Raw genomic sequence first — 25,905 nt, forward strand, 5'->3', positions numbered from 1 at the left:
CTTCTCTTTGGTCATATAGGAACAATTACCAGCATTAAACGACTGTGGCCAACAAATCCTTCTGTGATATTTTTGCCGTCTTCTCTTTATCACTAAAAACAAAAGCTTATACAGCTTTTGAGCATTTCACAATTCATACCTAAAGTGCCAACTGCTTCCCAAGCCTCATATGAACCGTCTCCCTGTTGTGACCACATATGAAGCCAACAGAGCAGAGGGATAAAATAAAAAGGACATAGTAAAGAACATAATTTATTTAAGACAAAATCTAAAGCAGAAATAAATACATGAAAGAACAACACTCTGTAATTTACTTTGTGAACCCAACAATGAATAATAAACACTTTCAGTGGTAACAAACAGAAATGCCTCATCAGGCCAATGGATTCTGAAAGTATCCCTGCTACTTCTTACCTGAATGGAAAAAAAAAGGTTAATCTGTAACTGATTTGTCAAACACATTTTCAAAACTGATTTAAACCGTCATGCACCCCTATAACAAAATAAAGTGTATACTGTTAAAATTAGAAATGTTTACAGGCCTCAATATGTGTAATAAATACAAAAAATCAAAGATAATCAGTCAATAAAATAGTCATTAGGACAAATTAGCTTTTGTTAACAAATGGTAGTAGAGAAGTAAGGAGTTCAGGAGGTGCAGGGGAGGGAGGGGTGGGGTGTTAAATCAACTCACCATACAAATCATTTTCATGAAAACAATCTAGAAATTAGGCAGGATTGATACATTCATTATGTGCATATTCCCTAACATTTAAAAACCAGACACAAACTGAAGCTAAGACTTTCGACACCAGGACCTTAAAAAAAGTGATATGGTGCTGCTTGACTCTGTAAAATGTGTTCTGTACAAAACTCACAGAGCTGGAATTAATCAACTACAGCTCTGTGATATAATGAATGTAACGATGAAATGACATGAAATGCCAGAGAACCACACAAATGTAATTAATCTGGCAGCACGTACCCTACATTCCTGATTAGACTGGACAACCACGTTGGCCCAGTGTGTCATCAGCACAGTGACTGCTTGTGCGTACATTTACCCACCAAACAACTGTAGTATGCAAACACACCGTCAACACCGTTACTTCCTGTTGTTAATTAGAACCAGTGAGCCCCTCTTCATCAAGGTGGATCTACAGAAAACGGATGTCAGCAGAGTTGTAGCTCCGCTGTAATTTCAAACACTAGCAGACACCGGATCTACAGCCATCGGGACAAGGGGAACTGACTTAATTGGCACCATATAAAAAATAAAACAAAAACTTTTACAAATCCACTATTTGATCCGTTAGAAACTGAATAAAAAAAGAAGAAAAAAGCTTGTTCTCAAATGAGTTTAAAAGCAATGGTTGGGTAAAGTTGAAAAAAGAAAAGAAAGGAGAAGGCGATAGCTTATCAACAGTAGCTGACATCATCTCTCCTTGATCGCAATGCCCTTTCAGATTACAGCTGACCTACAGCAGAGATCCTATACATGCAGACAGACACACGTACACAAGCACATACCTTGACTGAGCCCTACGTGTTGTCCTCCCTTTGAATCATTGCTGCTGCTCAAAAAAGAGCTTCAGATTTCTTTCATAGCTTATGGCTCAGTTACCAGGGAGGTTACAATGCAAATTGAAACATCACAAATCTATTGGAACGACTTTCATTTTTAAAAAGTTTGTCCTTGATGGCAACTTCAATTAGACACATTTAAATACATCAGCTTCAAGTCAGTGAGATTTCTGCCCATGAGTTTAACATCTCCTCTTGCTCCTCTTCAGTCCTCCCCTGTCAAACCTTTGATAGCTCATCCCATCTCATCTCTTTTTTTTTTCTTTTCTTTTTTTAGGGGGGTGGGGGGTCCGCAGGCTTTCCCTTCCTCCTTCTTCTCCTCCCTCTCCTCCTCCACAAAAGAAGTGCACTGGCAAAATTTTTAAGACTCAGACTCATTTGTGGTCCGTGGCAATGGAATTCAGGCATCTGAGAAAAAAACAGGCTATTTTCTCATAACAAGCATATTTTAAAGTTTTGATCAAAATAAAAACACAAAGAAAATAATGGCAGTTTTCCCCCAAAACAAAAAGGAACCATGTGGAAAGAGAAAGAAGCTCATGTGATTTTGGGATAAAATGAAGCCACATGCTAGCCTCTATGAACATCTCCAGATTCAATGACACTCTAAGAAATAAGTGTAGCTTCTTTGCTAAGTGTCTCAAAAGATTTTTAACACTTTCATGGACTGTGATACGGACTTCAAGGTGGTGCACATAAATGCCAACCAATAAAACCTAACCCTTACATGACATACCCACACACGGCGACCAACTCCAGCTTTTTGCTGGGTAAGTCTTTGATATAACTGATTGCCAGATATTATATTACAGGGGACAACAGTCTAAATCTCCCATTGACAAGTATGTATCTGTAAGAGATTGCATGGAGGTTTTTTCCAGAGTAAAATTGCATCTAAAGATGTTGATGGACTGACTTCATTACATGTGATCAGTCGTGAACAACTATTAACATTATCTTCCCACTGGCTCCCTTGGAACTGAGCAGAACTGCCACACCACATTTCAACATGTCTAACTTGTAATCAGCATCGGAGATACAGTATTTTACCTCATACCATTCGATTCTCACACATCAAACTGTTTCTCGTTACTACACCAACACACCACGGACACCGATAAATATTCTTCTCATACTTTCATCTGTTTGTTATTAAGGTTTATAGATCTCACTCCCCAAATGAAATGAAGTAGCCGTAGTATTAAAAACAAACAATGATGAGTTCACAGAGTCATCTTTGAAGGAAGCACTGGAAGTTGAACCAGGAGCTCTGATGATATGGTCAGTCGCTGAGAGGTGGTCAAAGGGGGAGGGAGGGAGGAGGGGAAGGAGGAGTTGTGGAGCAGAGTCATCAATAGGCCTCTGTTGTACCCAATCAGTCCTTTCTGATTAGGCTGAATGTACAGAAGCCCTGTGGAGGTCTGGCTGCCACTACTGGGTTGCTGATGCTATGCCGCCATTAGATACTGATGGTAGAAGAGGCCAAAGAGGGAGGTGGAGAAGAGACAGGCAGCAATCCACCAAGTAAAGAAGGAGAAGAGCCCCCGGAAAAGCATGGGGCTGAAGACAGTCCGCAGGCCCCCCAGGGCCATTGACAGCTGGACTACTGATGCCCGGGCGCCTGTTTCTACCACTGAAGCTGGTGTTGGGGCCGCTACTGGTGCCGCCGCCATCACAGAGTCAGAGTTCATTTCGTGGGTGCAAGGCAGGTCTTCTTCAGGATAGACCCACCAGGAGTGTCCACCTGGAGAGCGCAGGGCAACAGAACATCTTACAGTTTGAAGGCCAAAAAAAAAAAATACTCGAAACTGCAAAATCATTGTGCACTGCAGGACTCACCTAAGGTTTTTAGCAGCAAAGTTGTATGCAGCAACATCACCAGTGGTGCCACATACTGTAGTGCGATCACACACAAGTAGTAAAAAACACGAGCAACCTGGGTGAAATGATGAAAAATACCATTAAAACGGCTTCTACACAAACTGTTACAAAAACAATCCTGATTTCGAGGTTTTACACAAAACACTCAATGGGTTTTGTTTCTCTGAAAGAATGAGGCTGTTTATACAACCATCACATCAGCGATAAAATAAATTTCACATTGTGAGCAGAATTAGTTACAAGTTATGGGGTTGTGGTCGGTGACAGATTAATGGCTGACATTCAAAACCTTCTGACCTTTCAAAATCAGTCTGATGTACTTTGCCCCTGCACTTTCAGTGAGTCTAGAAATGACACTCTCTGCCCTTGAAAGCATCTCTGTATTTGCAGTGTCATATATTCTAGTTTGAGCTGATGTGCACTGGTGCTTGCCACTGTGCACATCCTGAACGAAAATATGAGTAGTAACATTGGAGAGGCTGCGCTACACCAAACTGTCAGCACTCTCAAAAGGGAATGATAAGAGCTGATCTGACTGACCACAACTGATGCCGGTCTAAAATACTATCACTGGTAATGTGATTGCAATTTCCAAGTTCACCACAGTGCACTGAGGATCAAGCTTTGTGCTCCAGTCCTTAATTCACAAAGACAGGGCCCTAACTGTGTCTATATTTGACTTTATTAAAGGGAAATGGGTTTAGTCCTACATTTCTATGTGGCTCCAGGTAAGTGCTTATATTACAGATGTTAACACCTCTTTGATTATCAGTCAGTATGATATGTGTTGAAGGGGATTAAGTTATACATGGATGTTTTATATTCATAAAGAATTACAGCGGGGTATCATCACAATCAGTATTGATAACGAAAATAATTATTTTACGCACCATCTTCTGCAGGTCAACGGTGCTAATCCGGCCTGCCTCCTTCTTCATCTGGTCAACACCCTTCTGGGCCAGGTTGAGGTAGGCCTGCAAATGATGTCTCATCATAGCGAGCCGGAGCATACACATCAGTATGATGGCCCATAACCGCAACGTATCATACGTCTGCTCAGTCATCCTGATATTAATAGAAAGACAAGAAAAGAGCATGAGAGAGGTGATAAAGGGATGACGGCACAGCTGGCCCGCTAACTCAACACATTGCGTATCTGCTCCATCGCTTGGATGGTAGGCAGAGACAATGAGACAGAAAGGAGAGATAGGAAGAGCAAAAAAGTCATAAACAACCCAAAATAAAAAAGTAAGAGAGGGTGAAATTGAGAGATAAAAAGGTGAAAAGGGGGGTACTGTAACATGAAATCAGACTCAGTCAAGTTTGACCTTGATGCTATCACAGTCACTGTCAGCAGCGGGGGAAAGTTTGACACGTGACAGAATACAAACAAATGTATTCTTATGCAACAAATGAAAGATGCTATCTAAGAATGAATAAGCAGTTGACAAACGCTAGCAGTTAGAGAGAGAATAAAGAGCTGTCCCTCAGGTACGACTAAATATGTGTGCAGTCTAATTTTAGCACAAAACATAGAGAACAGATTTACTGTTGTATTTCATCAGTGAACTGAATACATTCCCTGCCTTATTGAACTGTGGCAAGTCCCCTTTTCATATCTGCTGTTGCGCTGTTTACATTCCACAATGCAGCATCAAAAGATGTTTCATCCGTAATTTGTTTAGCAACCGAATGCAGGACATGTCGAGTCAGAGAAATATCATTAAGGAAATAAAATACAATGTAGGCGCATATTTGAACTCGCAGGGGTTTGAGCATCAGGATCAACCATTTAAAGCATTGATGTGAACCAGATAATTACTTACAAAGGCACACTCTCCTTTCCCAGAGTGGGGTTCAATATGTAGTCCTTGGTAATGGGTTTCACCCACAGCAGGACCATAATAAGAGGGGACAGGAAGTTGATATAAAGCAGAGTCCTAAAGCAGAAAAAAGAGAGAGGGCATCTAGTTATAGGAAGTAGAAAAACGACAATTTTACTCATGTTTTTCTCACAATCACTGAGGAATCAGTACATCAGAGAAAATGTTTTACCCGTCTGATATCTTGACTTTTTAATCTCAATTTGAAGTTAACATAGAGAGAAATATGGTCTGCATTATCAATGCAACTTTCCCTGAGAGGGGGTGAGGAGATAACCAAAGCGCAGATTTTGTAGGGCTTGGAGATAATCCCTGCTAGTGACAGGGTCTGAGGATGTAAGCTCATGACAGCTAAGAGGGGGAATGGAAGAGGAGGCCATTTTGGAGAGTCTGCTATGCCAAAGTGGATTATCTGGATGCAATGTGCTCCCTGCTCTGCACCCCCTATCATGGTTGGAGACATGCCACCCAGTGAGTTCTGAAACAGAAATCTGCCCCAACTGAGGAAGTCTTCATCTGACTCACAGGGTGCTCTCTTGTATCTGACACACTCTGAATAGTAGGAGACAAGTACAGCGGCTCTATACTTAGATTCATGGTACTCTAAAATAGGACAGATTGATATTTGAGCACTGTCTTTGTGACCAATTTGAGCCCATCATGTATCAAATAAGCCTAGAACCCCAGAGATCACTGTAGTGCTAATGTTTCCAATGCCAGCGGAAAACAAGAGTGAACAATTTATTTGCGTTTTCAAAGTTATATGGCTTCACTTCAGACTCTGCTGTCAACAAACTGAGGGAAATTAAACCAAGGGGCAACCTGCAAGGCTGAAAAATGAAGCCAACCCAGAGGTACCAAAAACAACTCTTTTCCGAATGGCTCAAAAAGTGAGTAGCTGGTTTAGCTGGGAGTTTGGCAGGCTTGGCTACTAGCAACAAAGCGACGGTGGAACGGCCCACTCAGAGCTTTAATACGCCCATTTCTATTCATATATAAAAGTTTCAACAAGGGTGGTTGTGACTTATCAGCTTTTTCATCCTTTTACTAAACGCTAGGGGAGTCTAATGAGTTATTTGACAAAAACATGAGTGAACATAGAGGTGAAGACAATTACTGTTGTGACTCACTGTGTAAATTTGGCTGTGGTCAGATTGAGAGCATCTAGGTGCATCTGGGCCAATCGTAGACCAGGGAAAGTTAGAAATGCTCCAATCAGGGAGCAGAGCAGGGCCAGCATCAGCTTGAAGGTTAGTTTAGATATGGGACCCCTGAAAGAGAAAACACACAGTGTCATACTTCTGTATTTCATGAGTCAAAGAAGTCATGAAGGCAGAGAAAAATAATAATAACACTGTGAGAGTACTGAAAGTTTACTTACTGGGATTCTAAGCCCTGGTGCTCCAGAAACTGCAGAGCACTGTCAGAGAAGTTTGCAAAACCTAGAAATGAGGAAATATTCAACAATAACTCACTCAACAGGGGTGGGGGTTACAATTTTTATTTGTTACTGACGGGGTCTTAAGTAAGAAAAGCATGGCGGAGCACTCACCAGTCTCAAGACCAAACTCCAGGTAGTTTTCGGTGACGATGAGAATGGCCATGGCTTTGACAAAAAAGAAAAAAGCGAAAGTAATGCAGAGTGAGCGCTCGCCTCCTTCCTCGAGCTTGAAATAGTGGGCCGTTAGAGAGAAAAGGGTCTTGCTGTGGGAACAGAGTCAAGGAAAGACACCTCCAGAACATACGTACATATATAACATATATATCTTTGCAGATACATTTCAATGCTTTTTTCAGGTTCAAAATAAAAGGAAATGAGTCTTTGCAATACACAAAAAAATAAAAATAAATTGGACCATAGTAACATACAGCTATTCACGGTGTAAAATGTTTTCCTCCTTTCACAAGGTTGTGCATAAAGACAGGCTCTACGTGAACCCTTACCCTTTAATGCCACACAAACCCTACTACCCGGCTTGTGTGAGTACAGACCGTGCAGATCTTTGGCACCGGTGTGTGCCATCGAGGTCGTAATAGTATTTTATTCCAGCCCCCGTCAGCACTGATCACAAGGCTAAGGACCGAGCATGTTTCTAAAGCGAACCCTGGTCACCACGGAGATGAAACATTCAGTTCCTGCAACATGTCAGGTGACAGCATGCCAATTTTTCACTCCTTTTCAGTGCACTTCAAGAATGGTATTCAATCCAATAGAGTCTTCTTTCTTCCTCTAACCCTTATTCAGTGCTGTGAAGACAGCTGTATAAACACTCGCCGGACAAGTTCGAGCCAGCATGAGGCTGAAAAGAGAAATACAGCCATGTCTGAGCTATCACGTAGCCGCTTACAATTAATATACCGTCAAGCTAGCCAGTAAACATTTGCCAAAGGTAAGGATAAGTAGTCTTCTTTATAAATTTCCCTAAACCAAGGGAAAAAAAGTGAGGTATCATTAGACGCAAATGCTTGAAGAGCATGTTGCTCTGGTGTTATCAGTGAACCGGTTAACAGAGCAGAGAAGCTGCTCTCCAGGGCAAGAGTCTTAAACATGTTATCAGAGCTGAAATAGGAAAACTGAAATCAAATGTCCCATTAACACATATATTGAGCCAACATATTCCCTCATCTTCATCTTCATAGTCCAATTTCATCTGTTCCCCAAGTCTGTCCTTCTCCCCAAGCATATCAGTCTGTTGGGCTGTGAAAATTGGGCCTCCAATCTCAGACGTAGGCAGGAAATGACACACCATCTGACCGTGGTAAGCAGGGCCCAACCAGGAGCACTGGAAAGATTGATCCCTGTGGTTGGTGGCAAGGATAATGCATATTATTTAACCATCATTCAGCATGGCAAAATGGCAGGTAGCTGTGGAGCATAAACGTGCTGGCAGTCAGGCCAGATGGAGCTATACAGTAGCTGTCATTTCGTAGCCTCTCACCAGCTCGTGCCGCATGCGCACAATCAAGCTGGAAAGATTTGGTTTCTCTTATAAACAAAAAGATGTTAACCTGACATACAAGGAGAGGGGTGAAGGATGTGTGAAGTGAAAATGACTGGAATTTTTTAGCGTGGAGCCGAGCCCAAGGAAAACAGGTTTGTTCATCTGAAACCAACACACCCACTGACAGGAAATATAGCAGATATATATGTTACTACTTTACCTGCTTATATCACAATGTTGATGAGATGTGACAGTGTGATAAGATTAAAAAAAAAAAAAACAAGATGTATAGAGTGACTGATGTAAGGATACATGACAAAGGCGAGTACTAGCAGGCACCAGACCACACTGATGTTCATCTCTCCTGAGGGCTGAGCCACGCTGTAGTAGAGTTCTGTTATCAGATAGACCACAGTTGCCGCTACTGTGAAATCCACCAGCCACTGGAACTCTGGGAAGTAGTGCAATGCTGGGGGTACAGAGAAAATGTTATAAAAACAAATGCAGCATTTACAAACATTAAGTGTGCGATTGAGAAATGTTATGATTTGACATTTTGTCCTCTTCGATTTATACCTAAAGTGTCGACTTCTGTGATGCATTTTGTCTCCAGCTGTAAGTCTATGTCCTTGGGAACCGTTAGCGGCTTATTTTCTATGTGACCATTGTACTTCCTAGGGCGAAAAGGACAGAGCGGTTAAGACAACCACTAGGTTCAGGAAAACAAAGAAAGCAACACAATGAAATATTACACCATCAAGATTTTCTAACCTGTGTAGAAAAACAGCATGGGGGTGAAAATATATATTTTTTTTAGGGCTTTCAAAGTCATCTTATGCAGCTGAAAAGAACATGTCACTTGAATGCATTTCTTTGAGACCTGAAACTCTCAGTGATGTGCTTTGCATAACTGACAGTTTACTACAGCATACCATATGATTTTGTACAGCTGATTTCCTGTCGTTGTCACTGAGATAGTTAATCCATCACTGATAAAAGTTAATCTTATATTGCCTATGTTGACAGTCAAGTTTTAGTTATTCCATGGCTGAAGTTGTGAGCACACATCTTCTACACTCAGTAGGTCTATTTTCTTTTTTTTTTTTTTACTACTAATGCTACTGGACTTCCATGACCAAGAGTGTAGGCAGTGCTAAATCGCTAACAGCAGGTGAATGGAGAGCTGTTCTTTGGGTTTGAAGAACAGTCTGGTGGGCCTCCTCAGTTCTGGGCTTTGTTTGTTCAGCCTAGTGTGTGCGCTGGATTCACAGGACAATACCACTGAAAGACTTTAGGGCCAAACATGCCCTGGACAGATTTCATCTCTGAGGCACCTGAAAGGAGAAAAAGGGGCTCAGCTTCACCCCTCACTGAGGGAGTTAGACGGGTGACAAAGGGAACGGAGCGGCATGGCACGAGCTGGCAAAAGGACAGTGGTCCATCTTTTTCTTCAAAGGATTACTGAACATGTGGCGCTAGAGAGCTTTGACCTGCCTCATACAGGGTCAAAGAAAGGACTGTGCTATAGAACCGCCTTAAGTTAGGAGGCTGGACACAATGTGGAACAGTAAGGATTAGCTTTCAGTTGTGACTTCAATTTGAATTCACATTTAGAGGGAGAGCACAAAGGAAACAGCAGAAAATTCACGTGTTCAACATATGGTTCGATTTCCACCTGCAGCCTTCAAGATTGAAAAGCAGATTTGTATTTTTTATTTTTGAATTGCAAAGTGGTGTGGAAGGAAAATCATCTTTCAGAATCAAAGCTTGACATCTGACCACTTTGAGGATATAATGCTGTTTGGGGAATCTTTGATTTTTGCGGTGAATGCAATCCTTTTAAACTGACATCCCTTAAAATAGCCGAAATGGAATTGGCTCCGAGAAACAGGACCAACTTTCCTCACATCCACTAGACGGGGCCACTTCCAAGCCAAGTTGCTCCGAGCTCAGATGAAGAGCCATAAAGGAACAAAACAACAAAAACAGACTTCTGTCTCCTTACTTCAAACAGGCCTTAAATGAGCCACATAAACACATCAGCGTCATCTCTTTGCTGACATGCCTGTGGTCTCCAACCATCTCAAACGTCTGTGTCTCATCTTTTCTTTCCTCTCTGATGAAAGGGGTGCCTCTTTCGTACCTGCTCTGTGCCACTGCATTTCCCCAACCCCCAAACAATAGCCCTTCTTCATTTCTGAACCCCCCCCCCCTTACACACACAGCCCACCTCCCAACCTACCTGTCTTTCCTCTTCTGTCCTTTTTGTTTCCCAGCTAAGCTCCTCAACTCATCTTCCGTAGGGTGCTGATACCACCGCAGACTGTGAACAAAGACATGGAAAGAGATGTGGAATCAGGTTGAGTCTTGGGCAGAGAGGGAAACAGTGAGAAAGAAACATATTTAAAAAAAAATACTTATTGAAGGATGCAGGGGGCAAAAATAAAAAACAACAACAATGACAGATTTGTTGTCCTACTATATAATAATTAAGACTAGGGCTGCAACAACAAATCGATAAAATAAATTATTAAAAGCGTTGGCAACGATTTCATTATCAATTTGTTGTGTCGCGCGATTGATATGTCACTCACTATGTGGCGGAGCTGTTTACTTCACGTTGAGCAGAGCGTTACGAGTGTAGAGACGAGTAGTAGCAGCGTGAGGCAGTAATGCAACTTGACGGATGCAAACTGCCGTAAAACACCAAAGAAGAAGAATGGAGAGCCGGTAATTTAAAACACTGACCGAGGCGGAGAAAATGTTTTGACTTAAATTTTGCAGTGTGGGAGCATTCACTCTACATACTGGCTGGTAGTCCAGGACGGCCGGTGGCCCGATACACAGTCCCGGCCCGTCAAATGGATCCATACAGATCCATGATCATTTAAAGGGATAGTTCAACATTTTGGCAAATTGGCCCATTGCCATAATCGCTATAGTCATAGCAGTAGGTTCATTACCTTTAATTGTAGGTGTAAGCTATTTTCAGTACGGCGGAGCGCAGCAGCTGGCTGCTCAGAGCTACGCTATGGAGGCTAACGGAATTTCTTGGTTTCCCTCATTAAACTCATCAAATTCAACATCCCAAAACTCCACAGCGCTTTTGTAGACAAGTTGTGACCTGCACAACCACCACGCTATGAGATAATGACAGAACGATACGAAACGGAGCCGTTTTCGAGGTAAATACAGGGTAAATACGGAGACTGCTTGCTGAAAAACTGTCCCTGAACGCAACGCGCATCAGCGGTTTTGTATGAATTTACCTCGAAAACGGCTCCGTTTCGTATCGTTCCGTCATTATCTCATAGCGTGGTGGTTGTGCAGGTCACAACTTGTCTACAAAAGCGCTGTGGAGTTTTGGGATTTTGTATTTGATGAGTTTAATGAGGGAAACCAAGAAATTCCGTTAGCCTCCATAGCGTAGCTCTGAGCAGCCAGCTGCTGCGCTCCGCCGTACTGAAAATAGCTTACACCTACAATTAAAGGTAACGAACCTACTGCTATGACTATAGCAATTATGGCAATGGGCCAATTTGCCAAAATGTTGAACTATCCCTTTAATGTTGAAACAAATCATGTTAACAGCAGCAACCTGTCATTTGTGCACTAGTCTGCACCATCAATTTGAAATAATGTTCTGTTTTTGAATAAAGGAAATTAAAAATTAAAAATGTTTTTTTAAAATATGATTCATTATTAAAATAATCGTTAGTTGCAGCCCTAATTAAGACATACAGAATAAGAATAGATAATGTTGATTCTTATGGAAAGAGTAGGTATGTGGACATAAACATACTGTATATGTAATAATGAGACATACTGCATAATTACTGTTCATATCCATTGTATGAATAAGGGGATTTCACTTGCTGTTTAAATCTTAAACTGCCTTTTCAGTTCACCTTAAAGCAATAATATCACAAATCTAAGTGGAAAACGCTCTTGAAAGCGTTGACACTATGTCTTGATCCTACAAACATAATTCAAAGCTTCAACTAGTAACAGCCCTGTGCTTTGTGATTAACTCCTAAATACATCCAGACATAACAGAAAGAAACTCTAACACAAACCTTAAAGCGCTTGTGAGAGGCTTTACAACAGCAAGGTTATCTGTGCTTATTGCTTAAGGACTGAGTTTGAAATAACAAGTAACTGAAGAGCATTCTTTTGAAGACAAACCTCCTCAACTTTGTTTAGAAAACGCTCTTGTCAGAGCATCTTGAGAAGCGCTCTGTGTGGTAGAGGAGGAGAGAAAGCGCACAGCTTGTTTCCCCTCCCCTGTATATTTATTTATTATAGACAATTAATTATAAAATACACTGGAGGGAAACTACGGGCCTCCTGCTTATGGCAAAAGTTTTCGAAAAGTGTTTCAGCAGTGCCCTGGAAAGAAAACTGTATTAATTATTAAATGTGTTCCAAAAAGCTGTTTACTGCAAAACATATGTGACACTAATTAGAGGAAATGAGGCAGGCACTTTATTTTTATGTACCGTCCTCTCGGGTCATCCCAATATTTCAGTGCCCTTTGGACTTTGCAATGTGATTTAATGATTCTTTTTCTTCTTCTATCCAAACCCTGAGGAACACTCTTCTGTCCGAGTAAACATTTTGATCCCCATTGTTCTGCACTTCTTTTGAAATAAACTTCTCGTATAAAGCGAGGTAACTGGTAAAATTAAACCAAAGTACAAAGAGAACCAATGTGAAACACATGTGCATGTACTACTTTACCTGCCACTGCAGAGAAGCCATCTTGCAAAGGAATAATGAGGTATGATTTTTTGAATTACACTGGCCATTACCATGGTAACCACCAGCTGCACACCGATCACACCCTGTGGAAATAGGATGGGAGTTTAAATCATATTTAAATAATAATTATACATCCCATAAAGCAGTTACACATATGAAGTATAGGTTCGAACAGACTCGTGTACAGTCAAGCACATCCAAGATAAAAAAGAGTTGTGAATGCAATCTGAAGTCCAAAACTCTATTATCTACCAAAAGCCTCAGCACTACACCTTAACTGAAAAGCCTCTTGGATTCAATAATTTTTTTTTGCCCTCTACAGACTAACGGACAAACTTGCTGATACAGATCATATCCTCCCCCACCCCCAATAGAGACACCTGATACCAACAAACAAGACTGCAATGAAGATAGATTAGTGATTCCTTGTTCTGAGAGAAACTTTGTTTAACTTCCTAGACAGTTAATCAGACAATGCTTTCAATGAACATACAACATTGTGTTACAATGTTCCTTGGCAGGACAATGAAAGGTGAGGTAATACACTTGGCTACCATCATGCTACCCTGACTTGCCAACAGTGGAGCCAAGATGATGTCTGTCCAAAGTTTTCCTACAAAATCTGGCATTAATATTCATGGTCCCCAGATGCTCCATCTTCCAGCCAAAGATTCGAGCCGTGAACTATATCTAGATGCAGACAGCGATGAAATTTATTAAGCGTGTTCAAGGTCAAGATGAACTCTTCTGATTTGAGAGGAGGCAGCATGGCCATTCCTATAAGGTCAGGTTTTTAATAAGCAAGAACAAAACCAGACAAAGCTAGACTAGATAGTTTTCAGTGTCTTTGCTATTTATATTTTTGCCACTGCTGCAGTGTCATGAAGTTGCAATTTCACAACTCTGCAAAGGGTGTATCTTTAAAAACGACATATGCAAGAGGTGGAGACATCTGGTGAACACCCAGCCAGAGTGAGAAGGAAAATATGAGGAAGGAAGGGGGGGAAAAAAAGCGGAGACAGAGAGAGAAAGGAAGATTTAATTAACGTGAAGTCAGATTTTTTTTTTTAACCCAGTGATATTGTCTCTGCAAAGCATGCATAACACACAGATGCCCACACCCCTCAGCAGAAGCACTGATAGTTCCATACAACACCACAGGAAAAGCTGAATTTCTTCATAAATAATACTGTAGAAGTTGTTGAGAGAGGCTCAAGAAACTTTATCAAGACCAAGCGCTCAAACACAGAATGACCTTCACTTCTCTATGAACAGTACAGGTGAGTGCACTCTTGAGAAAACAGTGTTTGTCAGTCAAACCCAAAAAACAGATCTCAGGCCATGTTTCACTCCTCAAAGTAATTTCCCTGTTTAAAGCAGAAGTAAGTGGTCCGGTCGTTTTCGCTAATGCTGCGTTCCAGGCCGGCTTTTGAAATCGTAAATTACAGCTTCAAGTCACAACTTACGACTTTGTAGCGTTCCAGGCAACCCACTCGTGTTTTTCCGACCTGTTTTACCGGTGAAAGTCACTATAACGGCCACTCGTAACTTCCGACCGGTGAACTCGTACCAGATCGAACTGGTACGACTTCACGGTCGGAAAAATACGAGTTTCCTTGAACGCACCATAACAGTCCTCGTCCCTACGTCGCCACATTCACGGCGTCCCTTGGCTGCACACACAGCCCTGCATGCCGTTCTCTCTCCTCATTGGATAAAAACTGTAGGATACGATAAATGTTTTCTCCTCGGCTCAGAGCAGAGCAGAGGGACTGACAGACCCGTGTTTCAGTCCAAACACTCTATGTAAGTGATTGCTGTCGGAAGATATAACTATTTAAGACTTATATTAACACAAATATATCACTTACTTCTGCTTTAACTAAAGCCACTGTTGTCAAAGTAAAGGCTCATAAAATCTAATGTAGATTCATTTTTGTGTAGATATGATGACTGTCAATCAGATTACCCACTGTCCCCAACAACTCTTATGAAGCAACATGGTTCATGGTTCTCTGCCTCTTGCACGACCGTTGAAACTTTAAGTGTACAGTTTCAGCTGAGGGGAGACCTCACAACTGGGCTTCGGTAATCACAGGAGATTTTTCAACACTTTCCCAAAGTAGTGGTCCTTTCAATGTCACTGTTTATAGTAAACTATCACAAGATGTTGCAAATCATTGAGTAAGTTTTATGACAGTATTGCCTTGGATATAATATTTTGTCAGGTATTTATTTAATCCACTGCGTCAGTTACAAAATGGAATTCACCTTTGCCTTTTCATATGTATGGTTTCACAATTTCTTTACCAAAACATACAGTGATTACGTTTACATGCATTACCCTTTCATAACCGGAATATTAGCAATAACCCGGTTGCACATGGCCATGTAAACACCAATAACCCTTTTGAAAAACTGGAATATGCTCATATTCTGGTTTTTAAAAACCCAAAAGTGACCCCTGGGTTACTCCTTTTCTCACCCGAATATTTGGTCATGTACACAAAATTGAACATTAATTTGTGTTCTGCGCATGTTCTATTTGCAAGGAATCTTGGTCTTTTGAGTACAGGAACTACTTGTAAACATGGCGAAATGCAAGATAACACCACACTTTGGAGTGAGGAAGAAACAAACCACTTCATAAGTGTGGTGATTCTGGTGAAAGACATGAACATCATGTGACATGTCTTTTGTAGATGACAGAAAGTACCAGGATAGCGAGATCGCCGTGCTGCTGCTGCTGTTGTTGTTGTTTTTGGATACAAGAAGAAGAAGTGGAAATGACATGCATTGCGTCATGGCGTTCTCCGTGTGTCGCTGTGTATCACAACTGATTACAATTACCACCATATAAGAAATAATACCCTGTTTGCTCACGTATGTAAACGGGTTATTCCGAATGTTTCAGAAACCGGAATATTGAACTTAACCTGAATATTGACTGCATTTAAACTTAGTCAATGTCAATCATAGGATACAACTTGAATTTGATTTTGAGTATCAGCAATGCAACTAAGACAAACCAGCTTTTATAATGTATTTAATTATTAACTACTCATCAACTGTAGTAAACTCTGTGATGTAAAGAATATTCACTAAATTAGTATTACACTGTGACAATTTGAGCCACTGTGTGCCCAGGAGAATGAGCAACAAGCACTCCTGTGGTAGGTGCCTGACGACTTAACAACAAAAGGAGCTCAATATCAACCCAGCACACTTAGATCAATATTCACTTAGGCTTAAGAAGCCAGAATCATTCCCTTCATGCTGCGTTTTCATCCACTCACTGTAGGCTAAGTCTTGGCCTGTCTCTTTGGCAATCAGTAGAAATCGCTGATATCTGTGTCTCCACACACTTGAGCTGAGCAAAAAGAACCAATTAGTGAACTAATCCTCAATAAAATACTCCCCTCACCCCACCACCCCCCTTTTCCAACAACAGTCTAATGTCTGGGCTATCACCTGGAGGCGTCCCAATGAGTCTACACTTGCAAACTCATCACCTCAATGTATAAATCTTGCAGCCATCTTTGTTTTCTTCTCAACATATGTTTTGACATCAATAATATTGGGCTAAACAAAACTCTCTGCCCAAACTCAACTATACTCAATAAAGCTAATTTCTTCTTCATCTGATGTGCGTCTGGGCGGCAATTGTGAGAATCATTGGCCCATTAAGAAATAAGCTTTGCATAGAATGCAAAATTACTACAGTATTAAATCGTTTTAAACAGTAAAATACCATCTCTGCTGACATGCAGATTCTGAAAATGTGTCATCTGGGGTGGTCTATCATCAAGCGGGTACTTGGCCTATTCAGGCTATCATGAACTATACCCTATGCCCTTACACTGATTAAAATTGTGCCCCAGCTCACCATTCTCCACTTTTGCCAAGTCTAATGCTTAAATTAGTTTTTACAAAGTCTCCCATTTTGTTAGTGCAGCCTTAAGCATCTTTATCTAAGCTTTCAGCTCAATCAATCACACTTCTTTGCTGAATATTTTACAAGAAATGTGTTTTTTTTTTGGCCACAGAGAGACTAGCAAAACATGCTAGTTAAACTCAAGCATATCTTCTTTCCAACATTGGACAATGGACATTACACAAATAATACTACTACAAAAAAACAATACTGCACAATATACTGCTTGGTTGTACTTGGTGTAAAAGAAGGAAGTGAATGACAAATACATAAGAGAAGTGATGAGGCCAGTCTTGTACTCCAGACCTAGATTTTGGATTGGTCATGGGGATCCCCAGTGTCACCCAGCATGAGGTAAGCTCCAAAAGCTAAAGTCAATACCTCTTCTGGAGTCACAGAGGGTGGAAAGTGGCTGCCATTAATTTGGAAGCTATACTCACTACGATGTGACCCGTGACCAAACACACCCTCTGACTCAAGACATTTCTTCATGTGAGTAATGGTCATGCTATATAGGTCAAAAGCACACAGCCTTAGTTTGGTGGCTGGTGACCATTCTCTGTGGGGGAGCTGCAGGGATCTCAGGCCTGGGGGAAATTGAGGCAGCATGTGCTTTCTTATCTCACCCATTCCGCCTCACCCCCTCCACACAACAACCAAATGAAATCTGTAGGGGGTAGGAAGTGGGAGCTGCAGTGATAACCACTATCAATAAAAGCTCAAAAAACTCACAAGCTTTTTGCTATGAACACTCTGAAGCAGTGAAACCCCTTATTGACTGACACTTCCACAGCTTCATTCATCTTGAGTACTCATGGATGTGTTTAATCCTTCTCAACCTGTACACTGATCAACTATTGTGCATTGGACATCCCACACTCAGAAATATTTCAGCTGTGGCCCCAGATAGGCCTGACTTTATATCAGTGTGAGCCTGATAATATTACTGTAGTAAGGACTAGATGAAGTAAAACACTGGTGGGTGAACTGTTAATATCCACGCCTTATCTGAATATTTAACTTTCATTAGAGAGAAAAAATGCCTGTCAATCATGTCCAGATTTTTGAGATCTTCTCACGTCTGCCCTGTCCTCCAGTATGCTCCAACAAACTACAACATAAAACAGATGTTACTTTTGATATTGTCACATGATGTAACACTTGAAATTCAGGACATCAGCTGTAATTTTGAAGGAAAATTTGAGCTATAATACCACAATATCAACATAGGTGCAAAAAGGACATGCCACTGCTTGACTAGTAGGCTAAATGTGTGTGTATGAAATGACTAACAACAGTGAAAACCACCACCACAATCACTTTACCATAAGTTATGATGCAAACATTAGTGATATATTTTAAAATACACTGACCCAAATTTGGATTTAATGACCACAGTACTAAACAAATGCTTGCAAAATGATAATGTTACACTAATTAGGCTTCACAACTCATCTGAGGGCATCCTGGGGTCATACTGAGCTGGAAGGCACGTGAACACACCTTGTCTTCTCCCAAAGGTGCCCTGTTGCCAGGTGAATGACATGCTAACAGCTAAATGAATTGATGGTTCACACTAGTCTGTGGCTTTTTCCTCAGCCTCCTCTAACTTGGTAAACTACAGAACCACTCCACAATGCATGCGTGTACACATCTTCACACAACAACGCTATCATCTTATTAACATCACTAGACCGCAGTCTGTGTGCAGCTAACCCCAGCTAGATAGCTTCGCCGGCTAGCCGGCTAGAAGCACCTGCTCTGGCTAGCAAGCTAAGCTAACGTTACACACTGTACTGCGGGTACCAAATGAAAACCGAAAACGTGAACTTGTCGGCAACATCGTAGAGGATATCCTCATAAAAACTGTATCTGCTGTATCAATGAAGTACAACAAATGAGTGAAAACGCTGCCTTCAGGTGCTCACTGTCACACTCACCATGTTGATGCAGTGAAACGGACTCTACCCCGGCAACACTGAGCACCCCAAGTCGGAAATCAAGCGGCGAGGAGCACATAAGCCCTTCTTGCGATGTTTATGCACAAAATGAAGGGGTTTCTCATTCAAATTGTCACCGTATCCTCACAGAGATGGGGTTACATCGTCAAAAAATCAATGGACTCAACCTCCGCTACCAAGTATTTTCAACTGCAATAGAGGTCACGCTAAAACTCTGGGTAAGAAGGTGACTACAGATCTGCCTGTACGCAGAGAGAAAATTGACGAGTTTAATCAGCACCATTGTCGCACCGCTGAATAAATATGCACTTGTAAAATGATTGTAAACATACTCTAATGCCCAGTAATCCTATATTGTATTTATAGAATATATAAACATGTATAATTTTGTACAGGAATAGACAAGACCTCTATAGGTATGCATCAGGACCCCCGCAACCGGAAGAGAGCGAGGAGCCAGCATAGATCATGGATCTATGGCATAGATCTATGAGAGCCAGATCCATGAGAGTCACAACCACGCAGGACAGATCAGTAGCTACATCAGATGTCTCACAGCGGCCAGGGGAGTGACTTTTGGCAGCATGCATTGTGGTTTGTGGCTCTGTGGGCGTGTAAACAGATTAAACACTACTGAGTGTTAATTAAAGTAGCTGTTGAGTGATTATATGATTATGATTTAAGCTACTGTAAGACATGGCAGAAAAAAGGCTGTAACTGTTCCTTAATAGAGGCCAAAGTCAGCATATACAGTAAATCATTATAAATCTATGCTCACAGAAAACTTCGGAATCATATGCATGATCACAGACTACATGTTTCAGTGGCTGACTGCATGGTAGTTACCATGCATTTCAGTGGCTGAGGGTTGCTCCAACAGATACATTGTTACAGTGCTTTGATCATCAGGGAATTCTCATGCAAACTGATAAAGGGGCACTTTACCAAAGTACACCCAGACAAACAGAAATGTTTTGTATTTCGTTTTTATCCCTCCTTCTCCCCTTTTTCTTGAAAGTGGGAATGAGATGCAAATTAAACTGCTGGAGTTTTAAGCACAGTTGGCATAGTGCTGTATGCATTAGATCATGTTAACACTTGATGTGTCATTGTAAGTTTTTTTTAAGCATTAGATAAAAAATACTTTCAATACTTAATTTTACTGTGTGCTATTGGTATTGCTAAATTGTACGTGTTTACATGAATATTTTTTAATGCAGAGCTTGGATTTTTTTTTCTCTCCATAACTTTAAATGAGACTTGATCTCTTTCATAGTGCTCTAAGGTGGAATCAATCCTGAGGAATAATTTACAAAATTCATTTAAATGACTTAAGTGGCATGATGTGGAATAACTCTCTTGGTTCATTCAGTGAAAGAAGTTTTGCTCTCAGCATTATTTCAGAGTTTTTGTTCTTGACACATTTTATTTAGGTGACAGTGAGTCACACCATCAGTCATCCAATCACACGAATTAAAATAAATAACAATTATAACATAATGGCTGAGTGTAGATTCTGATTACAGCTTGGCTCAGGACAAGAGCAACCACTGAACATTTAAACACACATTGATCTGTGCATTTTGTTTGTTTGTACCTGTGTACACAGAGTGGCATGTACATTAACATGTGGGTATGTAAGGGCTAGGCTGTATTTGCACATGCGCTTACGTTGACTAAGCCCTCCTCTCTTTTTGCAGGAATACCTACCCCACCCCCTTGATGCATCGTACCAGCCCTACATGGCACATAGACACTCGCACACACTGCAGGAGTGTGCTTCCACGCTGTCTCAATCTACTCTCCTGCACATTTCCCCTGTTAAAAAAAAATGACCATTCTGCCTTCAAGGCCTGGGAGAGTATCTCAATGAAGATTGCTGTTTACTAATGATGATGTCAGCAATGAATGCAATTAAGCTAAATTGAAGAATTCACATGAGGAAAATAATTTCATCGAGACACATAAAATCTTTTCAAATTTTAATTCAGAATATCATTTCACAAAAGTGGCTCTGGAGAGACAATGTATTATTTCTGTATTTGGGTTATTCCATACATTTCACACTGATTTCCTTTTCATTTATAATTGAAGGGAGTCTCATACTGTACATTCTCCTCGTTGTATTCCATATCACACTCAGCACTATCACTGCTGCTGTTTGAACTCTATTCTCTTTGGAGCTTGTGTTTTTTTCATTCTTTTCTTATTCAGTGTTGTCTGTTCTTTTTAGTCAAGCTTGATATTTTTAGATGAAACATAATAGGCAGGATCTTCAGTGTACTGTGAGAGTTTCACACCCCTTCCTAGTGTTTAATCCATATGACATCTCCTCCGTGCCTACTGGTTCTTTTGAGTTTCAACTCACAAGCCTTACAATATAAATAAAGATGATGAGAATATTACAGTAAGAAATCTCAGCCTAGTCAATCAAAAAGACTCATTGTTGAATGTCACAATTCATTTTTAATGGCAGGGCTTTTTGTGCGTGAGTGCTGGTGAGCATTATACATCGTTTCCTTCTTTTATTAATCAAACAACAGTTTGAAATGTGTGTCACTGATCTCAGCAGTATACCTCGAAGCAGAGGAGGAAAATAGAACAAAAATCCATGTCAACTCCTTACCAGTAAGACTGAAAATGGTTCAGAATGTAATTCTCTGGTGCAGCGCCTCCTTCTTCATTCTCTGTAATCTACAAGAATGCAAATTACAATGCAAATGCAAATACTACTGAATAATTTATGTGTTGCATAGAGTTCCTTTACAGAAACCAGGAGCTTTTCGCTTAAATAGAGTAATGTGGCATTCGGAGCACACATTTGGTTAACCGCAGAAATACACCATGAGAATTCAAGGTGTAAAATTCAGTTCAACAATTTAGTGAAGGTTTTATAGGAATCAGATTAAAAAAAAACATCCAAGATACAGAGCCTCTATTTCTGAATTAGATAATCTCAGATACAGTTCTGTGTATTCATGAAAGCTGGACAAAGTCAAAGTCCAAACATACAGTATGCATCTCTCTTAGTTGTTAAAAGCCAAATTTTACGTTACATCCATTATTGTTGATTTGTGTTAATTTGTTATTCACTCACTGACCTGATAGCGAAATGCTTTTTACAGACTTTAGTTTCTGTCACTTAGAGCGAACAGTGGCTGAATTATTATTTTTTTCAACATTCATTTATTCCCATATTCACTGCAGCTGATATTTAAATACCTCCTACATACTGTATGTAAATGTCAATCCAAACCACTGTTGACATTAGATCCCATTCTCAGATACTGCAGTGCTTTTGCATCCAACACAGTAACAAGGCCTTTCAAGTTCAACAAGTTCAATATTTCAATCTAATTTCTGTAAATTAAATTGAAGCACAAGCAGAATGCCTTTGTCTTTTGTGTAGAGGCTGGGAAAAATTACATCCATTACAATTAATGACATTCATATACACTTGAACACATACATTTTGTCTTTTTTTAATAGAAACAGGCATCTGTTTCTATCTGAACACGTGGCCATGTTCAGGCTTCTCCTTCAGCGGTTTTTCCATCAGGGATTGTAATTAAGCAACAGCATTCATGAGTGGGCATGCTCATTTAACCTGCGTCTGGGCTTAGACAGCTTTAGAGGGATGGAAGAACAAATCCTGGTGGAACAAGGCAATGTATGCTATAGCCAAAGTGAAAACATTGCAGACAGAATAACAACTACTCCAAAAGTTAGTGTGCGTGTTTTGTTTTTTGTCTTCTATATTTTGCAGTCTGCAACATAAACTGCTGCTGATGTTTTACTTTGCAAAGATACTGTAATATGCTTACAATGTTTCTTTTTTGGCAGCTGCAGAAATGTAAGATTATGTGTCAGTATTTCTATACTAAAAACTGAGCTATCCACTTATTTCTAGTATTTTTACATTTTATTATGTCAATATTGCATCCTTTTCTTTTATGTCTCAAATCCCTTTTTAAGTGTGTACATGCCTAAAAGCTGTCATGATTGTGATTACTGGGGTTAAATGGCAATGTGGTGCAGGGTACTTTATAATCAAGAGTCAATAATAAAAATGATTTTAAAAAACCAATAACATTTAAGGTTGTGATTAAAACACAAAATCTAAAAAAAAAAAAGAGGGGAGTGAAAATTATATGCCACAATACATATGATACCATCCTATGCTCATTTGAATATAAAAGAGTTATGGAAATGTAATTAATTTGATGCTGTGTAGGTGATGCTGACTCAGTAAGAAATTTTCAATATTAAATTATAATCAAGCTGCAGTGTTTTCACTGTTAAACCATCAGATGAAATCTGTTAGATGAAAAACCTGAATATAGTTAGAATATTCCTCAAGGATATAGAATACTCAACTAACCAAAGACACCAGGCCTTATATACTGGATATACACAAAGTATATACAGCAATCCCATTACCAGTGCACTAATAGTGTTAATGTGGCTGAAGGGTGTGTTTTCACCTTTCACTTGTGCCATGTAGGACATTGTAACATTGGCACTCTTGTGATCACGATGTATGAGAGGGCCATTCAGAATTTATGAAAAACGGATGTGACTGTAGACTTACGTTTGAGTTGAGTTGTCTGAAGTCTGCAACGTAAATTATTGTGTTGAATGTTGGCTCAGCTCATTATACTGTATATTATTATTTATTCTGCGTTGAATTTCTTGCTCAAGAGCTCTGTTGTTGCTCTGCGTGGTGAAGTCACGGGAAAATGCCAGGATTCACCAAACGCCGCACAGCACCATTGCAGCAGCAGAAGATATTAATGCAGATTGTTTTTCCCTATTCAATTGAAGACTGATTTATATCAGAATTAGACATTAGTCTGTGTGTGTGTGTGTGTGTGTGTATGTGTGTGAGTGTGCATACAGCAACAGACACACTGAGAAATGAGGGCAGAGCTAGAGGGAGAGCGAGAGAGAGAGAGGCTCATTATAATCAGGCAATTATGCTGGCAGAATTAGAAGCGTCCTTATTTTCTCTTGTGGCAGCCTGAGTGTGGAGACGGCTTTTTAAGTGACTGCAGACTAATCCATGGATATGACTGACTATCCTGTGTTAATATGGAGCATCTGTAGTCGTGTATGACAACAAGATTTGGAAGTGAAAGCCTGTGATTTTGGCTTTTTGGAGAACCGGTGAGTCAAGCAAGGCTCCCCAGGTTGTGGGCTCTAATTTGCATTGATGAGGATTTTTTTTTCTTCCCCTCCTGGTTGAGGTTTTGGCTCAGCGGTAGTGAGTGAGAGACGAGGGCAGTTATACACGCCTACAACTCAGGACCATGGCTGTACAAAATCAATGTCTTTCAAACAGTGGTATATAATTATATTGCATGTTTTGTTTTTTTTAGACATTTTATTCAGTTTCCTGTGGTACAGTACTGTATGTGCATTGCTGCTGTTGTTGATGTTGCACCTAATGTCAGTGACAAAGAGTATGAGTGTGTGTATGTGCATCATTTAAGCTTTATTCCTAAAACTGTTATGCATTTTTAGTAAATTAAAATGTCTTAAACACATTAAAATAACGTATTATTTTTTGTAATTAAAATGTATTCATATTATAAGAAATTCTAAAAAAAAAAAGAAAAGAAAAAAAAAGATTGGTTTTACAATGTATAAAAAATACAATAAAAGTCTCACTTTACATATTGTTGTGAACATTTTTATTCAAATGAATTCATTGTCATTATTGAGTCATGATTTGACCCATATGTGTCTGTGCACCAATGGCACGTTTGCGCTAAAGACTTTGACCTTAAGTCAAGGGTGCTTGACCAGCATTTGACTCTTGACCTCTAATACATGTCTTATCAACTCACTTGTTAATGTGTATCGATCATCCCTCCCCTGAGACTGAAAGGTTGATGTATCATTATGATATATTTCATAATTTGGGTTTTTATTTTTTCATCACTGTTGCTGCAGCACCTGCAAAGATACAAAAACAAAATGACTCCCAATTTCTTTACAATTAAAAAAAAAATCTTCATATAATTTTTGTGCATTTAATATTTTTTACCCACCAAGACAAACAGTGTAGATGAAAAGCTGACTTTTAATGTCCATCTCGAGGACTCACAGACCCGACTCTCCCACCCCCTGTCCACTTCCAAAAAATGTTGAATTGTGCATAGAATTGGGAAAGAGGGATTGTCTACGTGTGTGTTGGGGTGGAGGGGTGGGGGTTTAAGATGAACAGTGGAATGACAACTCCCTGAAAGTTCTCAGGGAAGTGCTTGTGTCTGCCCATGGAGCAGGCAGCTGATTTGGGATAGGGTGTTAGCATAACAAAGGGCCTGAGCCTGTGAACTTGGGGCACCTTTCGACCCTGGCGCTCTAGGGATGAATAGTCTCTGGGCCTCCCCATAGAGCACCCCCATGGCTATCCTGATCGTGGCTAAATTGTTAATCAGGGTAATTTAATATAGTTTTCAATATGCCTCATCTCTCATCGGGAAAGCATTCAGCACCTTCCCACCCAAAAAAAAGGCCCCCTCTATTCAAACAGGCCAGACAGGCAGCTGCAGGTCTCATAGGCTTCTGAATTGAAATGTTCGAACATCGACAACATGAAGGCCTCAGCTCTGTGTGCGTGTGTTGCATATGTGTTTGCGTGTGTGCATGTGCACTGGTATGAGCCACTGCAGATAGTGGATGAAGGGGTTATGTGTACGTATGTATATGTATGTAGATGAGAGACGAAACAAGTTTACATCTGTGATGCAAAATTTTAGTGCACAGTCCCCGGCTCCTGAAACAACTGCTATGTAAGTTGTCACAAAGTGCAATGTCACATATTTTCCTTGACCTGCACTCAGAAAACGAGAAAATGAGGCAGTGTCTTCAAGCCCCGACATGATAGACAATATCTGGCACTTTTACTCTCAAACCTGGATCAGAATGAGGTCACTCACACAGCAGTAACTCAT

At 40.3% G+C, this 25,905-nt stretch overlaps 1 protein-coding gene across 1 annotated transcript; it reads right to left on the reverse strand.

The window, feature by feature from the left end:
• Nucleotides 1-239: 239 nt before the first annotated feature.
• On the reverse strand, nt 240-19,166 carry tmem161b (transmembrane protein 161B). The gene is made up of 12 exons (XM_085787042.1): nt 18,926-19,166; nt 13,031-13,134; nt 10,533-10,613; nt 8,867-8,964; nt 8,603-8,759; nt 6,901-7,052; nt 6,730-6,790; nt 6,479-6,619; nt 5,292-5,405; nt 4,356-4,530; nt 3,424-3,520; nt 240-3,328 (listed from the first exon to the last, which is right to left on the reverse strand). The coding sequence occupies exons 1-12, from the start codon at nt 18,926-18,928 to the stop codon at nt 3,033-3,035; spliced, it is 1,479 nt and encodes a 492-aa protein (XP_085643168.1). The 5' UTR covers nt 18,929-19,166; the 3' UTR covers nt 240-3,032.
• Between the last annotated feature and the right edge of the window lie 6,739 nt (nt 19,167-25,905).

The sequence above is a fragment of the Trachurus japonicus genome, chromosome 9 (assembly GCF_045865225.1).
Source record: "Trachurus japonicus isolate A0001 chromosome 9, Traja_1.0".
NCBI lineage: Eukaryota > Metazoa > Chordata > Actinopteri > Carangiformes > Carangidae > Trachurus > Trachurus japonicus.